General features: G+C 41.0%; 2 protein-coding genes across 2 annotated transcripts; one reads left to right on the forward strand and one right to left on the reverse strand.

The window, feature by feature from the left end:
* Positions 1 to 2,874: 2,874 nt before the first annotated feature.
* On the forward strand, positions 2,875 to 5,563 carry LOC146713742 (tripartite motif-containing protein 16-like). The gene has a single exon (XM_085450083.1). The coding sequence runs from the start codon at positions 2,990 to 2,992 to the stop codon at positions 4,685 to 4,687; it is 1,698 nt and encodes a 565-aa protein (XP_085306209.1). The 5' UTR covers positions 2,875 to 2,989; the 3' UTR covers positions 4,688 to 5,563.
* Positions 5,564 to 17,172: 11,609 nt separating this feature from the next.
* LOC146713743 (tripartite motif-containing protein 16-like) lies at positions 17,173 to 20,372 on the reverse strand. The gene is made up of 2 exons (XM_085438962.1): positions 20,270 to 20,372; positions 17,173 to 18,064 (listed from the first exon to the last, which is right to left on the reverse strand). The coding sequence occupies exons 1-2, from the start codon at positions 20,370 to 20,372 to the stop codon at positions 17,475 to 17,477; spliced, it is 693 nt and encodes a 230-aa protein (XP_085295088.1). The 3' UTR covers positions 17,173 to 17,474.
* Between the last annotated feature and the right edge of the window lie 34 nt (positions 20,373 to 20,406).

A 20,406-nucleotide genomic window follows, 5' to 3' on the forward strand; every position in this document is an offset into this window, starting at 1 on the left:
AGTCTACACCGCCACATCCTTAAAATTCAGGGAAATGAAGGACGTATTTGAGGGCCGCATTTCGAGCAGCCTTTGAATTGGGACAGCCTTCGTCGCATCGCTGTGACGTAATCGGCCTTAAAATGCGGCCTTTAAGGCTGCAGACCCTGAATTGGGATACAGCCAGTGGTCGTGTCCAAATTCATGGGCTGCATCCTCCTGAGGCCGCATTTGTAGACCGATTACGTCACAGCGACGCGCCGAAGGCTGTCCAAATTCGTAGACTCCTCCGAATGCAGCCGACAAATGCGTCCTCCTTTTCCCCGAATTTGAAGGATGGGTCGGCTGTGTCCTTCGTGGCCTACTATATCCCAGAATTCATAGCGCGGCCCAGCCAAACTCCAGTTTCCAACAATGGCGGCCGATACAAAGTTTTAAAATTACTCTTACTAATCTTTCTGGGTCACAAAATAAACTTTTAGCATATTTTCAGGCGAGAAAGTAGCTGTGTAAACATCAAATATCTGCTCAGTTTATCAAGATATCACATATTTGCAAAAGTGCTTCGACGTTTTCGGAGACGTCTGCTACCCACCAGCTCGATAGCTAGCCGGAAGCTCGATGGTCAGTGATGCCGCCGAGAACGGCACAATTCCCGGCACATCATTTTCAGATCACCGTGGACTACTCGGGTTAAACGTAATATATAAGTCACTTAGACAACCTAAAAATGTTATTGTTGGGCTTTTTTCAGTGTTTTGTTTGTTCGTGAGTAAATCGGTTTGGCTGAGATTAAAGTTATTAGATTAGATTAGATAAAATAAAACTTTATTAATCCCCCGGGTGGGTTCCTCCTTGGTTTTTACACAGCTGACTAAATGTCAAATAGAAAACTAATTAAAAAGAAGTATGAGACAGTTGAGAATTTACGCCAGTGTCCTGTTATACTTTAGATAGCAAGAAGCAGACGGCTGAGTTTATTAAACTCCACCGAGACAGCGGTGACGCTAATCTGAAGGCTAGACCGTCCAATTTCACGGTCGTTTACTTCCAGCCTACCCGACCTTCTGAGGACCCGGCCCACACACACACGCCTGCTCTGATATCTATAGCTTCCTATTAAAAGAGAGAGAGAGAGAGAGAGAGAGAGAGAGAGAGAGAGAGAGAGAGAGAGAGAGAGAGAGAGAGAGAGAGAGAGAGAGAGAGAGAGAGAGAGAGAGAGAGAGAGAGTGTGTGTGTGTGTGTGTGTGTCCCATATTTTATGTTTGTAGCTTGCACTGAGGGCTGATTGATTATGTATGTTCTGCCTGCAGCACTGCGGTGTGTTTGTTGACCTTCTTGTAAGCGACACACACAGGGAAGCACGAACTGTAGCACGTTATAGGTGAATAACACCAGCGCAGTCTCTAATGCAGCTCAGGCAGCTTTGCAACTCAGCGCCATCACTGTTGTGAGGTGTTCCTGTTATTTTGTCCACCCCATCCTCATATAAAAATAGAGAGAGAGAGGATGGCATTTGTGCTTTCAGTGAGATGAAACAATAATAGCTTACAGACATGAACACACACGTGCATCTATGCTTGTGGACCTTCTGTGACATGATGCGTAATCCACACAGCTGTGAAGGTAAGTCATACCTTAAGAAAACAGTGATTTGAGGTTAAGGGGATTCCTCTGAAGTGGTGCAAAAGTGTGAAACAAGTCAGAAAGAAGTTGTTTAATGTTTGTGTACATGGACATGTCTGGGGATAAATGTATGCTCACCACCTCAATGAACTCAAGCAACAAGGAGCAAAAGTCCTTACTGATGCGAGACCAGTGAAGTCATACAGGAAACAATTACTTCAACTTATTTGTGTGTTTGTTTGCTGTTGTGAAACTGTAAGTAAAGAGTGGAAGGTGGATCTAGCTGAGAATCTGCACGTTTTCTGAGCAATGTCTTGTGATTGACATGTCATTAGCTAAAAACTATGAACTAGTTACCACTCTTTCCTGATGCCTGAGTGTAATATACAAAGAGAACCTAATATTTTGTTCAATATGACAACAAACCATTGAGCGGTGAACACATCAGAAAAATGCTTGCTTGATCTTGTCACATGGTCATTGGTCATTTTACCATACACTCCTTTTTGACTTGACCAGTAGTCTTTTCACAATCACAAGGGTATTTAGCAATGACCCTGGTGAAGGCCACAGGGGAAATGTGTTGGTCACGCATTAAAACTGGTTCCTAATACTTTAAGTTTCACTGGAGTCTTCATGTCATTAGATCTTTGTCTTCGCCATGAACCTTGAAAGTTGTTCCAGAAAGGTTTGTTGCTATTTTAATGTAAAGAACATGGTTATTTCTGTTGCAGCAGCTGTTATAAATGCAAAACTAAAATGCAAGATTCTTTTGAGTAATTAACTTTTTGCAGGAATATCTGTAATTATATGTGCAGACTCTGCTGACTGTTCAAAGCAATGCAGTGGCATTTATCTAGTTCTCATCCTGTTACAGCAACATCGATTACTGCCTATAAAAGCAATAAATAAATAAATAAAAGCAACCAGCATATGTCTGCTAACCTAACCCTGCTCTCCACATATGCTTTGATTAGGTCAGCAGCCTCTGCTGTTCTGACAGTTATTGTTACCTGAGACGTTTCTGTCCAGTGTTCATTAAAGCTGGATTTTTAAAAATTATTTATATAGAAGAAGCAGTAAATAAAAATGGTTAAACACACAGTTTCACTCTCTAACTGCTCCTCTTCCTGGAGTGAAGCACAGCCTGATAACCTCCCTCTTCTTCCTGCTCTTAAACACAGCACCTCCTCTCTGTCCACGTGTTTCCTCGTTCCCTCCCCTTCAGATCTGCACTTTGAAGATGGGTGTAACCAACATGTGGTGACGTGTAAGAGCTGACAGGCTCCATTCACTGCAGAAACATGTTGTTGAGATCAGAGCTCAGACTAGTTTCAGTTATAAGGAAGAGAAACTCACACAGTCACTGACACTGAGAGGAGAAATGGCGCAGAAAGGAGTTCAGCTGGAGAGTGAAACAATTTCTTGTTCCATCTGTTTGGATCTACTGAAGGATCCGGTGACTACAGCCTGTGGACACAACTACTGCAGGAACTGTATTAAAAGTTTCTGGGATGAAGAGGACAGGAAGGGAATCCACAGCTGCCCTCAGTGCAGGAAGACTTTCATACCGAGGCCTGTCCTGGAGAAAAACACCATGTTAGCAGCTTTAGTGGAGCAGCTGAAGAAGACTGGACTCCAAGCTGCTCCAGCTGATCACTGCTATGCTGGACCTGAAGATGTGGCCTGTGATGTCTGCACTGGGAGGAAGCTGAAAGCCATCAAGTCCTGTTTAGTCTGTCTGACCTCTTACTGTGAGAAACACCTCCAACCTCACTATGATGCAGCTCCGTTAAAGAAACACAAGCTGGTGGCCCCCTCCAAGAAGCTCCAGGAGAACATCTGCTCTCGTCATGATGAGGTGATGAAGATTTTCTGTCGTACTGATCAGCAGAGTATCTGTTATCTCTGCTTGATGGATGAACATAAAGGCCATGAAACAGTCCCAGCTGCAGCAGAAAGGACTGAGAAGCAGAAGGAGCTCGAGGTGAGACGACTAAACATCCAGCAGAGAATCCAGGAGCAAGAGAAAGATGTGAAGCTGCTTCAACAGGAGGTGGAGGCCATCAATGGCTCTGCTGATAAAGCAGTGGAGGACAGTGAGAAGATGTTCACTGAGCTGATCCGTCTCATCCAGAAAAGAAGCTCTGATGTGAAGCAGCAGGTCAGATCCCAGCAGGAAACTGAAGTGAGTCGAGTCAAAGAGCTTCAGGAGAAGCTGGAGCAGGAGATCGCTGAGCTGAAGAGGAAAGACGGCGAGCTGGAGCAGCTCTCACACACAGAGGATCACAACCAGTTTCTACACAACTACCCCTCACTGTCAGCACTCAGTGAGTCTACACACTCATCCAGCATCAATATTCGTCCTCTGAGCTACTTTGAGGATGTGACAGCAGCTGTGTCAGAGACCAGAGATAGACTACAGGACATTCTGAGAGAGGAATGGACAAACATCTCACTGACAGTCACTGAAGTGGATGTTTTACTGTCACCAGCAGAGCCAAAGACCAGAGCTGGATTCTTAAAATATTCACATGAAATCACACTGGATCCAAACACAGCATACACACATCTATTATTATCTGAGGGGAACAGAAAAGCAACAAAAATTAATCAATCACAGTCTTATTCTGATCATCCAGACAGATTCACTGCATGGTGTCAGGTCCTGAGTAGAGAGAGTCTGACTGGACGTTGTTACTGGGAGGTGGAGTGGAGAGGAGGAGCAGTTCGTGTAGCAGTCGCATACAAGAATATCAGCAGAGCAGGGTGGGACTATGAATGTGGATTTGGAAACAATGACAAATCTTGGGCATTACGTTGTGACACAAACAGTTGTAAATTTTTGTACAACAATGTCCGCACTGTCCTCTCAGGTCCTCGGTCCTCCAGAGTAGGAGTGTACCTGGATCACAGAGCAGGTATTCTGTCTTTCTACAGCGTCTCTGAAACCATGACTCTCCTCCACAGAGTCCAGACCACATTCACTCAGCCGCTCTATGCTGGACTTGGTCTTGGACCTGGAGTCACTGCAGAGTTGATTAAAGTCAAACAGAGAAGACAGGTTCATGTTGATCCCTGACCATTATATGTACTTGTGTAGTTTCTAAATGAGGCTTTACATTTTAGAAGCTGAGAAGTTCAGTGGTCCATTGATGTGTGAAAATAATATTGCACTGATTCAAACTGTACTTACATTTATATACCTTACATCAATATAAATCTGAATTTGTTCTTATGGCTGATAATCATGTGAGTTTAAATGATACTACTCTTCATATTCAGCATGTTTGAAATCTGTCATCAGTCTGGTTAAGCTGGGCATACACTATGTGATTTATTAATTTTTATTTTTAAAAAATTTTCAGTCGTGTTATTCAGCTCAAACTGTATGAGTGAATCACAGGGGTTAGAAGTTTGTAGGTCACGATGCAGGTCTCACACTATACGGCCCGATGCTCTGATGCGACCTGAGTGCTCACACTGTGCGTCCATAACATGAAGCCTATAACACAAAATCTGTCTCAGCACAGTGCAGTCCATCACCAGTGTTCGGTCCTCCAGCACCAGCTGGACTGGTTAAAACAGCAGAACACAGGATCCATCAGACAAGCGACTCAGAATGAGTTGGACAATGCTGCGGTCGAGGTACTGCAACTACATGACTTGGATGTGTGTGAAAAAGTACTCTGGAAACCTTCAGAGATACCTGACTCTTGAACGATGGGGGATTATGAAAAGATTGTAGTGACTTAAATGTGCCTGATGGAGTTAGTAAGGGTGCAGCTGTGCCTCGAGCTGATGACAGCACCATAGAAACGGATGTGTTAGTGGAGGAGGTTTGGACACACGTCTGCTTTAATGTGTTTTGCTATTAAAAGATGACAGAATGTTTTATTTACACTAATAGTTGTTAATAAATAGGATTTGCTGAATCAAATTATGTTCTGATATTGTTTTTGTATCATCGTTACATAACATCAATTTCCACATTGTACACATGCAGTTATAGTGATGACAGACACATTAGTAATGATGATGTGAGACACTTACTGACATGTACAGATGGATTTTCTAAGTATGCATGCAGGTGTCTTCAAACCAAGACAGGAACATCTGTTGCATCTGCTTTTGAGGATGAGTGAGGGACGTGTACCTGCTAATACGTACGGCTCTGATGTCACTAACATCTCCTTGAACTCTAAATCAGTGTTTCCAACCACTGTGCCGCAGCACATACAGGGAGTGCAGAATTATTAGGCAAGTTGTAACAAAATAAAAAGGAGAAAAGAAAAGAAAAGCCTTGTTAAGTCATGACATATGCTCTTCATCCCAGGAGGGTAAATCATACCAAACCTAATTGTCAGGTTCAAATTTGTAACAAAAGACAAATCATCGGCCAGATTAATCTCAAGCATTCATCCATCAGCCACACACCTTGCGACACACAACATACAACATAACCCTGATGTCTTTTCACATAATAAGTTTCTTCTCATGTAATCAGATGTGTGCCATGTTAAAACTTCTTCACACACCTCAGAAACTCAACAACCTATTAGCTCGCCCAGCTCACTCTTTCAAGACCCCTCATCAGCATTCTGTTTTCCCCCAGCTTTGATGCAATCATCTGTCCTCCCATAATATTAGTCCACTAGTCTATGTATCACTTCTCATCTAAGTGACTTGGATAAGATGACAAACAGAATCACATGCTTAAGATGCTGTCTGGTCTTCATGAGTTTCATTGTATGTGTATGTAGGGTTAGTAGGATTAATACATTTTCCGTTTGTGTTTTTTTTGTGTACCTTTTTCATTTTGTAGTGCTTCAGACTCCTCAAATGTTCCCACTTAAAGCAGTTATTTTCCTTTTTCACAGGTTTGCTAACCCAAATTTTGATTTCCCACACTAAACAACAGCATTCCTCTGTATACTCACCTACTTCTTCCACTCTGTTCTCCTCTCCCACTCTGCAGTCCAATGGCAGTCAGTTCTCTTCAGCTTTGGCCTGTGTTTTCCACTGTCTCATCTTGGCATTTCACTCCAAAAGTGGCAAATGTCACACAGTGAAGTTGTAGCTTGCTGGAAACACATGTCCATCCAGTCAGGTGATGGGTTTTCTTTCTCTCTGATGCCGTTTGCCCAAAGCGCTGCTGGACCTCTCTGCTCAGGATACTGCTGTCTCTTGACCTGCTGTGAGCTCTTGATATCCATCTCATTGTTCTAGAACTGCACTCCTTGTCTTCAGGCAGAGGTTAGCTTCCGTGGAGCTTGCTTTCTCGGGGTGAGAAACACATAGGAGTTAACCTGTAAACACAATTCAGCCAAGACTCGGCCTGGGTGTTTCTAATGATGTTAACCTATAATTGTCGTCCAACTGCTGCATGTGGAAATTTGATCCTGGTCTGCTTTTCACCTGCAAGTCACACCCTCTGCTAGGCCGGGTTAGCCTCGCAGAGGCAGTGGCGAGGCTAACCCGGCACCCTCGCCTCTGCTAACCCTGTTTTCACAATAGAGAGACGCCTAAAACAACACACATCTCTCTCTGGTTTTTGAACTCTCCTTTCTTTAAAACAGAAAGTGAGATTGAAGTTGCCTTAGGCTGAGCTCTTCATTTATCACTTCCTTTTTTTTCATCAACAGCACAACTATTTTCTTTCTTTTCTGTCCACTGGGGTAGAAGCTGACCTGCAGAATCACCTCTTCCCCCGTTGGAGACTATTCTCACCCACACACTTTCACACCTCTCTGTGGTTCACACACACAGTGACTTCAGACACATTACACTGCTTTGCGCACAATTTCACTTCTTTTCTTCCTTCAATGATCTACATATTACGTGCTGCCTGGTGAATACTTTGCAATGTTTTCCATCCCCTTTCAAGGCATACTTACTACTTACTCAGTTTATTCCCCATCATGGCTCAAGAGTTGGGCGTTCGTCTTGTAATCGGAAGGTTGCCGGTTCGAGCCCCAGCTTGGACAGTCTCGGTTGTTGAGTCCTTGGACAAGACACTTCACCCGTTGCCTACTGGTGGTGGTCAGAGGGCCCGGTGGCGCCAGTGTCCAGCAGCCTCGCCTCTGTCAGTGCGCCCCAGCCATCACCAGTGTGTGAATGGGTGGATGACTAAATGTGTAAAGCGCTTTGGGGTCCTTAGCGTCCTTAGGGACTAGTAATGCATTTACACTTAACAAGACAACTTTCAGCCGCACACAGACCACGTCTGGCCCACACTTGTTCACACACAAAATAGGCCTATGATCTCCCTTAAAGCAGAGTCACCAGTGAGAGCTCTATCCTCCTTACATACAAAACCAAACACTTTACGTCCTCAGTGGCGGAGAAAAAAACCTCCTTTCGGTGGTGAAACCATCCTTAAACCTTCTTGAAAACTGGCGGACAAACCAGACCTCCTTAAAAAAAATTAAAAACTGGTGGGGAAATCAGGTAGCTTATCCACCTTAAAATAAAATAAATAAACAGCCTTTATTGCAGCCTTTTATTCTCATGGTCACAGAAGGTTACAACACTGCGTGTGTGTGTGTGTGTGTGTGTGTGTGTGTAATAATAATAATCACAGGGAGAGAAACACACACAACTAATAGGTACTATCTAACACCAGTGCAGAAGATGCAAATTCATAGAAAATATCAATATGACTCATGTAATGTTCAGTAGAAAACCAGCGTGTCTCATGGAGTAGCCCAGAGAAAACATTAGTGAATGTTGTATATCAGTCAAACAGGAGATCTTCTGTCACCATCAGGTGACACAGTTATTAAACAGTTAATTAAACGTCATCAAAGTTGTTACTTTATCATTTCTATTAGTGTTCCCTTACCAATGTCTTTTTTTCTGTGTATTCTACTATGTCTACTTCTAGTTGTTATATGGCTGTCTATGATGGTACTGCATACTGTTTTTGGTGCATATATCTGTGTTTCTCAGGTCTGTTCCCTGGATTTTCTCTGGATTTTGTTCACCTGGCTTTTATCCTGTATGTTTCAGTTGTTTGTATTAAATTACAGTAGTTTTCTTTTCCCTCTTTAATAAACATGTGGAACTATTTTTTTTAAATAAGATAGCGCTGGAGTTTTCTTCCTTTTTGAATTTTTCAATGCATTTTTGTCATGTTACAATGGCGTTGATTTGTGTTATTGTCCGACGAAGATCACGAGTGCTGGAAACATTTGCAAAACAACTGGTAAAGTTGGAAACTTGTAGTGTGCGAGCTGTTGATTTTTTTGTTCATGGACATTGTTAACTATGTTTCAGATCAGTAACTGGCTCATTTGTTTGTTTGTTTTGCATAGATGTGCATGTATTTATTTTATTGTTGCTCTGTTTTGACGTTGCTAGTTTGAGATACTGTCATCTCTGAGATGAGTTTTTGTACCTGATCTCTGGGCAGAAACAATAAACTTGACTAAACTGATATTAAAAACACTGGTTTGTTCTAATCCAGATGTAGTAGCTTTATGATGGTTTCTGCAGGTTGAAGAACAGCTGGAATCATCATCTGAACATTTAACTCCTGTAAGAGCAGCACAAAGATGCAGAAACAGGCTCTCTCTCAGTGTCGTTTTACAAATGTTACAGCTGCAGTAAAAACAAGATGAAAATAATCAGGGTGAATTTAATTGTTACTGAAACAACATGTAAGGTCTTCACTAAATACCTCACCATCTACAATCCCTCTCTAATCAGTCGTGTTGATAGGCTGTAAAGCTGTAAAACCATAAAAGTCCACAAAAACACCACTGCAAGCATCACAGGGAAACATTAGTGCAGGCACACAGTGACTGTTTCGCTTTCAGCTTCTGCAGCCAAGCAGAAAATATGCAAATGAGGAACAAAATCGAAGAGATTTAACAGAAGTAATGACCTTTTTTTTCTGTCCTGCTAAAACACATCACCAATAGCAGAAACATTAGACGTGCTTGTTTAACTAAAGGAGAATCGCAGAGAGAATCTGGACACCAGCACTTAAGCAGCTAACACATAATAAAGGGAGCTGTAAAGGAAAAACAGGGAGAATAAAAACACCATAAACAACATCCTGACTCATCTGCATGAATCACAGCAGGTTCATCTGGAGTGTGTTTGTTTTAATTGTTGCTCTGAGTTCACACTTGAGCACCTGTGCACACAGAAGCATCTCTGTTGTTTTGTACCTCTGGTCACATTAAGATGGGCAGTGGGAGACTTTGGAGGGGCTTGCCCGCAAAAAATCAAATACAGTTGACATAATCTTCCAACAGCAGAATCTTTTTTTCTGGATAAATCAAAATCAGAGACTTGAACACCTACACAGCATCTGAACATGTGCATACTGTCCTCACTACAGTCCCAAAGCTCATCATCTTGTTATGACTTATGGTTCCATAACAGGGTGTCAGTTCTGGAGTTTCCCCAAAATTACTGTTAACAGTACATATTCAGTCATAACCACACAGGCACTGCCTCTAAATAAAACTCAGTATCTGTAAAAACACCCCATGATGTGAAGATGATAGTAATGAGTTACACAGACCATCAGAGGGGGCAAAAGTACAGACGTTCTTTACTTAAGTAGAAGTACAGATACCCGTGTTTTTAAAAAAAATATTCTCCAGTAAAAGCACTGAAGCAACTTCTTTGAGTAAAAGTGAAAAAGTACAGTTTGCAGGTTACAAGGTAACTAAAGCTTGTGCTATATTAATATAAGAATATAATCAGAAAATATTATCAGTGCACAAGAATACAAATATTATTCTAATCTAAATTCTAATTCTAATGAATGTGCTTATTTTGATTTGAAAGATTTCAAAACAATAACTGTTTCCTGTTGCCTACTTTGTAGAGGGTGACTTTGCCTCTAAACAGGAAAATGAGCAGTCAGGGGTTAAAGTGGTGGAGGAACTCTAAAATTAGTAATGGCGCTCAGTGTAGGGAAAAAATGATGGCCCACAATAATTTCTGATGTAAGCTTCATAAAGTTTTCTTAGTGTAAAGGCTGCAATCAGCTGACCTGCTGCTCTTTGTGGATTTACACAACTGAACTTAACAACATGTACGCAGTTTCACCAGCTATCATATCTGATGTCCATCCCCTACACTCACACTATGGTAAATGGTAAATGGACTGGTTCTTATATAGCGCTTTTCTACTCTTCTGAGCACTCAAAGCGCTTTACACAACTTGTGCATTCACCCATTCACACCAGCACATTTTTTCTAGGTGCTTTCTAACTGACATTCACACACATTCATACTCCGATGGATGCATCGGAGAGCAATTTCGGGTTAGTATCTTGCCCAAGGATATTTGGCATGCAGACTAGGGGAAGCCAGGAATCGAACCACCAACCTTCCGATCAGTAGATGACCTGCTCTACCACCTTGAGCTACAGCCACTATGCGGCTTCACACTAGACAGTATACAGCTCATACAAAGTTTCAATTCAGTTAAGTAATCTAAGCATCATTATCTTAAATGCACATTCATTTCTGCCACACTTCATGTAACCATAAGCTGTCCAACAGTGTTTTATAGTGAATTCACCACATGAATGCAAACTAACCTGCTTTCCCCGGACACAACAACACACTAGCTACTCTGAAGTACCACAACCATAACTCCAGCCCACTTTAATCCCTGAGTATAAACACTAGATGAACTTAAAGGAACAAGTCTGCTTTGGAAATGTAAGGAGGAACTATCCATCCATTCGCTTCCGCTTATCCTTTTCAGGGTCGCGGGAGCCTATCCCAGCTGTCATAGGGCAAGAGGCAGGGTACACCCTGGAGAGGTCCCCAGTCTGTCGCAGGGCCACAGGGACAGACAACCATTCACACTCATTCGCACATTCACACGTAGTGACAATTTGGATTATCCAATTAACCTATCCCCACAAGCTGCATGTCTTTGGACGGTGGGAGGAAGCCGGAGTACCCAGAGGGAACCCACGCAAACACGGGGAGAACATGCAAACTCCACACAGAAAGCCCCCGGCCTGATGGTGGAATTGAACTCAGGACCTTCTTGCTGTGCAGCAACAGTGCTAACCACCGTGCCACCATGCTGACCGCATAATAATTGTTTATTTAATAATCATTAATCAATTTAATTCAATTTTTTAATAAGCAAATGAACACAACAACAGTTGTGTCCTGGTGCTTTATGCAGGCCTGGGGATCTGAAGACCATTTAAAGGTTCCTGGATGAACACTTCTTGTTTTTTAGGAATTTAACTGAATTTTTAGGATTTTACTGTACTAATAAATTCTGTTCGTGTTTTTGTAGATTTTTATTATTTTTATTAAAAAACTTGTGGTGAAAGCACCATGAGACTCATCGGTAGCAGAGTGTGAAATGCTTCCTGTTTCCCAGTTATTGATTGTAAATCTCTAAAATGGTCAGTAAATACAATCAGATGACACTGTGTTTAAAGAAGAGATTTAAGAAAGTTCAACAAATCAACCAAGTGAAAAATTCCACTTTAATTACCACAAGTCAAAGTGGACACAATTCTATCCCCAGAGACGAAACCAAGTGTTATACCAGGCAGTAAACATGTTTATTTAACCTTCAGACCGTATTATCATCAAACATTATATAGTGTTATTTACAGTGATTCATTTCCATGTACATTATTTTCCAGTCCCCTTCAGCCTCACCACTGTTGTTATGAAGGAGCAGTGGTGATGAGCTACTGGGTCTGCTGAGCTCTAAAACTAAAACTGGTACTCGGAACCTGAAGTTTGAACAGTGGGGCAGCCACACAGCTTGTTATGTCCAGGCTAACAGTCCTCACAGCTGCAGAAAAAACAGCGAACATGTTCCCCTTGTGTGAATCTGTTGGACTGTTTCTTGTAAGTGAATTCAGTGCCTGAAGATGAACACTAACAGCTAAGTGTGATTGACTTAAGACAAACACTTACTGACTTTTGTAGATTCAGTTACTACGGCAACAGTCCCTCCTCCTCCCCCTCTGCCTGTTAGTGTTGAATTCAAAACAGCTTATCTGGCTCCCTCTGCTGGTTAAACTGTTGAACTACCACATTAACTTGTTACCAAAAAGTTGATTCTGTGACCTGTGAGGTCAGTTCCTTCATCATTAATATGCAATAATACTAATAATACCAATAATAACAACTTTTTCTAATGATTTTTCTTATCTCTATATTTAAAATATAATATGTATAATACAATATATATTACAAGTAAATAAAATAAATAAAATAAAATCATTTAAAGTAATTAAATATTTAGAATAATGATCATCTGAACCTTTGCATTAAGAAGTAAGAAGTCTTTTCATTTTTGTTGAATACCCCCGATTTAAAGCAACACTTACTGTTGGCTTCATCAGAAATTCCAGAGCATTCCTAATATTTTGGCCAGTCTATCACCATACATGAAGGGGAAATCATGTTAGTAACTCATTTCAACAAGAACCGGGCGCAGGGGCATGTTTATCACCTCTTTCTTTAGCAGTTGCTTTCGTTTTGAAAGCATGATTGGAGTGCTCCATATCATTTATTTCATTTAAGGTACGAGTTTCTGTTGGCCAGCAAGGTGTTGGTGGAAACTGTGCTACTGTAGGCCAAAGATGAAGCGAGATGAGAGGGGGAAGGTTTGTTAGGAGGCAGAGAGAGGTGTTAAGGGAGCCTCCAGGCAGGCGGAAAGGAAGATGAGTCAATCAACATGCTTAAGTTATCAGTTTTAAAACAACAATCAGTGATTGTTCTTTTTAAAAGCATTTGACAATAATTAAATGCTACACTTTAAAAATTAGCAGTGGCTCATGGTGAAAGCAGCCAATCATTTGACCTTAATCCTTGATTTGCTGTGTGACTGTAAGGTCTGGCTAATAGTTGTAGTTTCTGTTTATTGTTTTCGCTCAGCTTTTCAGCTCAATCTTTTCACCACTTCTTCCACACTGAACTTTTCCTACAAGCTGGGGATGGGCTGGTCAAGTTAAGAGATTTGATTGGGCAATCCAGTGTCATGGTATCCAGTAATGAAAATGAATGAATGGGCTGCTGTGAGTGGTTGTACAGCTAGTGCGAGCCTTTCAGGCCTCCTCTGATAATTTCAATGACAGATGACGAATGAAATGAGACATCAAACATCAATGTCCTTTAATAATTACCACTGTGATCCAACTTTCCTGTCACTGGTTTAAAGGATTTCTCAAACCAGTCAATGAAGGTTTATATACACAACAGGTTACAATTGCACAAGTGCTGCTGATTGGCTGAGGAAGAATAAAGTAGTCATGGTAAACTACTGACCAAGTTACTGTAAGATGACATAGCAACAAGATGCTACCCAAGACAACCCTGAGTGTCCAGACGATCTGATATCCTTGTGTTGGTGTTGTTCCCTCGTCATCATAAATAATGTTGTTCCAGGTTCAACATTGCAAGTGACCAATCACCTTCTCCTGACATCATCCGCGACCTCGAAAAAAACAAACGCCTTCAAAAAATCTACTTCACTTGCGAGAAGAGAAACCACCTCTGTAAGGACAATATGTATAATGCTTACCGTTTATTAAGAAAAAGTATCCTGAAATTCAAAGAATTCAAGTTCCCAGAAGAGGTTTCTCCATTTCTGTGTTAAAAGTGTGGACTTCAAACTACCAGTTTTTAAATTGTGTTGATAGGCCACATAAAACCAGAGTTATGATTAAAAATATGCGCAATGTTTTTTTTCCTGAATACTAACTTTGTGTTTACAGCGGGAAGGGAAGCACTTGAAAGTATTCTCTGTTTGTGACAAAAAAAAACCCAGAAAGAAAAAACCTTGGCTTTCTATTAGTGGAAAAAAATTCTACTTTTTTATACTCGAGTTTAATGTTTTTTGTCTGATTTGAGATCAATTGTTTTAATATAGTATTTCAAAATGAAAAAATAGCTGTAAATTTTGACATGTTAAGGTGTGCTGAAAAGAATGATACCAAACAAGACAAGATAAACGGTTTTTAAAGGTGAAATGTAGAAGTAAAATCCAAAGCAGACAAAAATACCTATTATACCTAGCATTTAGTCACTTTTATAAAGGTTTTTATGAACCCATAAATTGAGGGAAAAAATACTGGGCCAAGAATGGACCCCTGAGTCATTCCACATAAGAGCAGGGTTTTTATGAGGAAATTTGTACCCCAGCCTAACTGTAAAGTTAACTACTGTGCCATTTCAGTTCTGTGCTGTGCTTTATAACTTTAAATAATTTGTAATATTTTTTCTAATACAAGTTTCAACAGGACTTAAGTAAAAGGGAGTTTAGAAATCTGTCTACAGTTGGATAAAACTTTAGGAACAATATTTATGGTTAGCAGGAACAGTGTGAAGCCTTCTATAAATAACAGTGCGTGAAATATCTTTCAATTTTCGAGAAGGAACAATGTCCTCGATTGATTGTGCATCGATCCATTGGTAATTCCTCAGGGCTCCACTAGAGGGATTCGCGCCTCTTGTCCTTCACTCTGTACAGACGAGTGAAAGCGAGCGCTTTGTGTCAGTATCATCATTCATCTCTCCTCACCGTTTCCCCTGTTTAAGGTAACTGCACGCACAGAACTCTGTGTATTACAGTTGACTATTAGCCCACCATCATTGTTTATTGTAAGGAAAGAGGTGACTTGTGGACAGTTTTTGCTGAGAAGTTTCAGCTGAACTCCGTTGCTGTTTAAGCTAGCTTTCACTGGTGTCCCGCCTTATTGAATGACAGTTTTTCTGCCACTATCTGTATTTAAGTTAACTACTGAAAGACATATACAGCGCATAAAGTATTATTTCATTACTGTTGAAAGTCAGCGAATGTGTCAGCTAACATATGTGAGTTAAAAAGATGTATTTACCTTATGTTACAGTTCAAGTTGTGCACCGTCTAAATACTCTCATAAGTTAAAACAGGGCAACTTAGTTTGGAAACTGTGGTCCTGAGACTGAGTGTATCCATGCAGAGAGAATATGGTTTGGGTTGTGTTGTTTTTGTAACACTCAATACAGACGAGTGAAAACGAGATCTGCGTGTCACTATCATTCATTCAGCTCTCATCATTATTTCCACTTTTTAAGGGCACAAAAATACCAGCAATCTTTACATAATGTTTTATAAATTCGCACAAATGGGAATAATGGCGATAAATGTTTTTCAGTAACTAGTAATCTAACTAATTAGTATTTCTGTCGTTACAATGGTGTTGCTATTACTAACAAGAAAATGCAGTGCGGTCAACACACAGAGGGTTGAAGCTGTCTTTAGTTCACAAATATTTAAGAGAAACCGGCCAAATTATAAGCCTGAAGACAAGACGTTAATGAAGAACACAGATGTAAGAGTGGTCAGACTCAGGACAGATAACTGGCAAATTTTTATTATAACTCTGTATGTTGGAAGGACTGAAATAATGTTTCATTATCTAACATTTGATCTGTGAGTTTATTCTCTCAAAACAATACTTTTATTGTTTTGACATTTACAAACTGAGGTTATTTTTTATTATGAATATGACCTTCTGAATTTACTGAACCTTCCTGCCTTCTTGGGGCCATTTGTTGCCACTTACATGTGTTAAATGGCTGCCATTTCCACTGTGTTCAGTGGAATATAACCAAACTTGTTAAAGGATAGTTTTTTTTCTGTCCGATTTAATATTTCAGTGTTAATTTCTTAAATCAGCCTAAAATGGCTGAGCAGCAAAAATCCCCACACCCATACCCCTAGTGGTCATTTTGTGCCCGTTGACTTCCATTATAAACGCTATTTTTCACGGCTAAAAAATTACGGTCAAAGGGATCGTCATGAATCCAGCTTAGGTTTCGTTTTGTACTAGAGGCCTTAGAGTTGTAATTTTTTTATTTGTCCACCAGGTGGCGCCCTTGTTTCACATTTGACGCCTGCTCGGAAATACCCCTTTCCAGCGGCCTGCTCGAGACACACTCGCGGGAAAAGGCACACTCATTCCCCGCATGCAGCGGGAGCTCGGCCCGCTGACCGGGCTGGACCATTTCCTTCCCTTAGGATCGTTTGATGGCGCTTTTTTTTTTTAAATCAACAGGAAATGACGTATTTGTTTTCACGTGGTAGCGGAAGTGTGTGCTGCAGACACGGAAACCGAACCATATGCCCCGGCGCTGCGCGAGACACACCCGCGGCAGAGGCACTCCTCCCCGGGGAGCTGGAGCAGCAGCGCCGCCTGGAGACCATTTTTGGCTTCTGCAAAAAAAATTAAAAATGGATCGAAATGAATGTTGGTGCCAATCTTTGGTCCATCTGAAGGCCTAATTATAATAACAATAAAATTTTACCTCAAATGGTTTTTTTTGAAAATATTTAGTTTTTTTGTTTTTTGGGGCTAAAAAAACAGGGCGCTCATGTAATTAAACTACGATTAAAAATAAATAAATAATTAAAATATATTTAAAACTTTATATAAATATTTCAGGGAGAAGTAGTTTTAAAAGATTGGCTAATTTAAAGTGGAAAAAAATATGAATATATAATGTTTTTATAGCAGTTTTTGGGGCGTGGCACAAAATGGTCATTAGGGATAAGGGTGTGCGCTTTATTAAAAGAAAACAGGAAATAACTTTTTGGTGCCACTTTGACTTCTTTTTGATATATTTAACATTTAATTAGTACAAGAACAACATTTAAATGGCATATAAACGTAATGTTAGGAAAATATAGAAAACGGATAACAAAAGGTCAAAGGAACAGCTATTCAGTGTGACTGACAGGTGATCTCCGTGCAAAGTAAAAACAGCACAACTGTGAGCTCTCAGCAACTCCCATCTCAACAATGATGTAGACAAAAAAAAGTGGAAAATAAAACACACATTTTAACCAATTGTCCATCAGTGGCTTCTGTCTATTTCAGTGTAATGAACTCTGCAGTATCTTCATGATCCAAAAAATCAAGTCCAGCATAGAGCGGCTGAGTGAATGTGGTCTGGACTCTGTGGAGGAGAGTCATGGTTTCAGAGACGCTGTAGAAAGACAGAATACCTGCTCTGTGATCCAGGTACACTCCTACTCCGGAGGACCGAGGACCTGAGAGCACAGTTTGGATTTTGTTGTGCCTAAATTCATATTTGTTGATATAACACTTCAGTGACCACGATTTTTGATTGAATCCAAAAAACACGTCTGGTTTTCCTACTCTTCGGATATTCTTGTATGTGACTGCTACTTCAACTCCTTTTCCTCTCCACTCCACCTCCCAGTAATAACGTCTAGTCAGACTCTCTTTACTCAGGATCTGAAGCCATCCAGTAAATCTGTCTGGATGATCAGAATAGGATTGTTCTTCTTTGGTATACATAGCTTTTCTGTTCCCCTCAGATAATAACAGATGTGTGTTTGCTGTGTTTGGATCCAGTGTGATTTCACTTGAATATTTTAAGAATCCAGCTCTGGTCTTTGGCTCTGGTGGTGACAGTAAAACATCCTCTTCAGTGACTTTTATTTTTGCAAGTCAAATTCGGTACAAATATGACTTTTATTTTGTAGTACTTCACAATAAAGCCTATCAGATAAATGATTTAGCACCAACCTAAAAATAAACAAACCATATAGACTTTAACAAAATTAAGATTAAGAAACTGCCATGAAATCTTCTGTAAAGATGATCTAAATATTGCATAATCCATGAGCCCAAGTTCATCGAGCAAGAACAAGGATTTATATCTTCATACCCTGAAACACGTCTGCTAGAAGTAACCTGTGAAGCTCTTGTCTGACCTGAAACTGTTTCAATCCCCCTTAAACAACAAAATGACTGGATGTGCATCAGTGAGGGTGGTGTCTGCCCATCATTATGGGCAGCATTATTATTGAGATCTGATAATGCTGTTGCACACCATTATCAGATCTCAATGTTTCCTTCTTTGGAGTCAGAGTGGTATGATTTGGACCGATAATTGAACTGGGACGAGAAATGAAGGGTTTTGCTTCAGGAGCCAACGTGGTGTCTGCACCTCCATCAGGGGAATACAGGAAGGCGATGTTTATCTTTAATCTGTTAAAAACTAACAGAAACACTATAATGTGACATCCCTGCTCTACAGGATGTGAGGAGAGTGATGTGGAGTGCTTTTGTGTCTGACATAAACATGTGAAACCAGTTCAGACTAAAGAGTGAAACGCTCCTACGAGCGCCTTCAGACTGGTGAGCAAAGCACATGGAAGAGCTGCAGGTAGATGCAGGTGTGGCTGGTTGAGCGAAAGATGAATGAGTGAATCTTTTGTCCTGGGCAGGTATTTGTGTAGGAGGCTGTCATCAGGAGGAAGTGAGTTACCTGTAGATCAAGTTAGCAAGCGGGCGCTCATTCACATGTTTTCATACAGAGGAATGAGTAACTCCCTGGATTTGATCCAGAATGGCTGATGAGTTGCTAGACTTGCTTCTAGAAGGACTTTCGAGTCCACAGCAGGTGCTCGAGTTCATGGACAAATTTCACTTCAGCCTGGAAATGTGAACATCGGGGTGCGACGAGAGGAAACCGTCAGTCTGTGGGCTTAATCGTCTGGAAGTCAAACATATGTTTACCACATTTCAAGCTCCGATTTCAAAGAATCAGAGCTCAAATATGTTTGGGTTTAAATTTGAAGCTATCGAGTGTTTAATCAAGGTGACCTTGAGAATCGTCAGTAAAAGACATTATCATGAAATAATGGGACGCTCCTGCGTGCGAGCTGCACTCAGCTTCAGATTTGACCTGAATAAGATTTTAATATGTAGGCCAGCGTGACCTAATAGGACAGTGAGAAGCTCAGAGTGGCTAAACGGACTAAACACAGGCGGAGCAGTCGTGTCAGTCGGGGTGTGTCGCTGGGAAGCTATTTGTGTACACACACAGACACACACAGACATACACCACCCGAGGCATCTCTGTTTGAATACTCACTTTTGTGTTAAAGGTGTAGAGAAAGTGTCTGTTTCTGTTGGCGTGTTTTTGTAAACCTTCCTGTTTAACACCCGCAGACTGTTAAACACACAATATGCAATCAGAGTGGATTCAGAAAGGTGACAGGCTCTCGTTTACCTTATTTCAGACCATGAAAAGCTCCTTAAATAAACAGGGAACATTGCTGGAATATAAATCCCTCCTTTGTCCTCAGAGAAAAGATGCCCGGACTCATCTTAAGCCAGCTAAGCTTTCGCCATTGTTGCAGATTCTCGGTCTACCCGCTGCACCAAGACGAGGATAATGTAATGTTGACATAAAGCGCAGCCCTCTCTGCAGAAGCCAAGAAGCTGTCTGATTGCAAGTGCACGTCCGTGCTGCAACTGATCATCTTAATTTAACTCTGCAAAATGTTCTGCAAGAGGAGGTTGTTTTACACCAAATAACAGTTTTATGGGTCCCTGCAGGTCCTTTTAAAATAGTTTAAAACCCTCCAAAAGTAACCATGAGCAGGATGCCAAAGACATCTTTGATTGTGCTGAAGAGATTTCAGCTGAAGTTAAACTAAGGCCGGGCTCATGTAATACCAGTTTGCTTCAATCTTGTGCTCTTGATTTCCTGGTTTCAGTGTTTTTACTGTTTGCTCATCTTGTTTTATAAGGAAAGTCCACTTTAAGAAAAGGAGAGTAATACCAGAAGAACAATCCTGAACATGCTTCGGGCTTAAAACACCAGCAGACTGTTGTGATTCCTTCACCTTCACCTCCTCCGTCCTCTTTGCTCTGGTGATGCTGTGTTCCCAAGCCAGCTGAGAGCTTGTGTCCTCCTAACGAGGTGCCCAGGAGGCATCCACACCCCATCCTGAACCACCTCAGGGTTCCTGTCGGTGTGGAG

The sequence above is a fragment of the Copadichromis virginalis genome, linkage group LG3 (genome assembly GCF_057382275.1).
Source record: "Copadichromis virginalis isolate Kocher_CV1m ecotype Utaka linkage group LG3, C_Virginalis_male_GT1.1, whole genome shotgun sequence".
In the NCBI taxonomy this organism is placed as follows: domain Eukaryota; kingdom Metazoa; phylum Chordata; class Actinopteri; order Cichliformes; family Cichlidae; genus Copadichromis; species Copadichromis virginalis.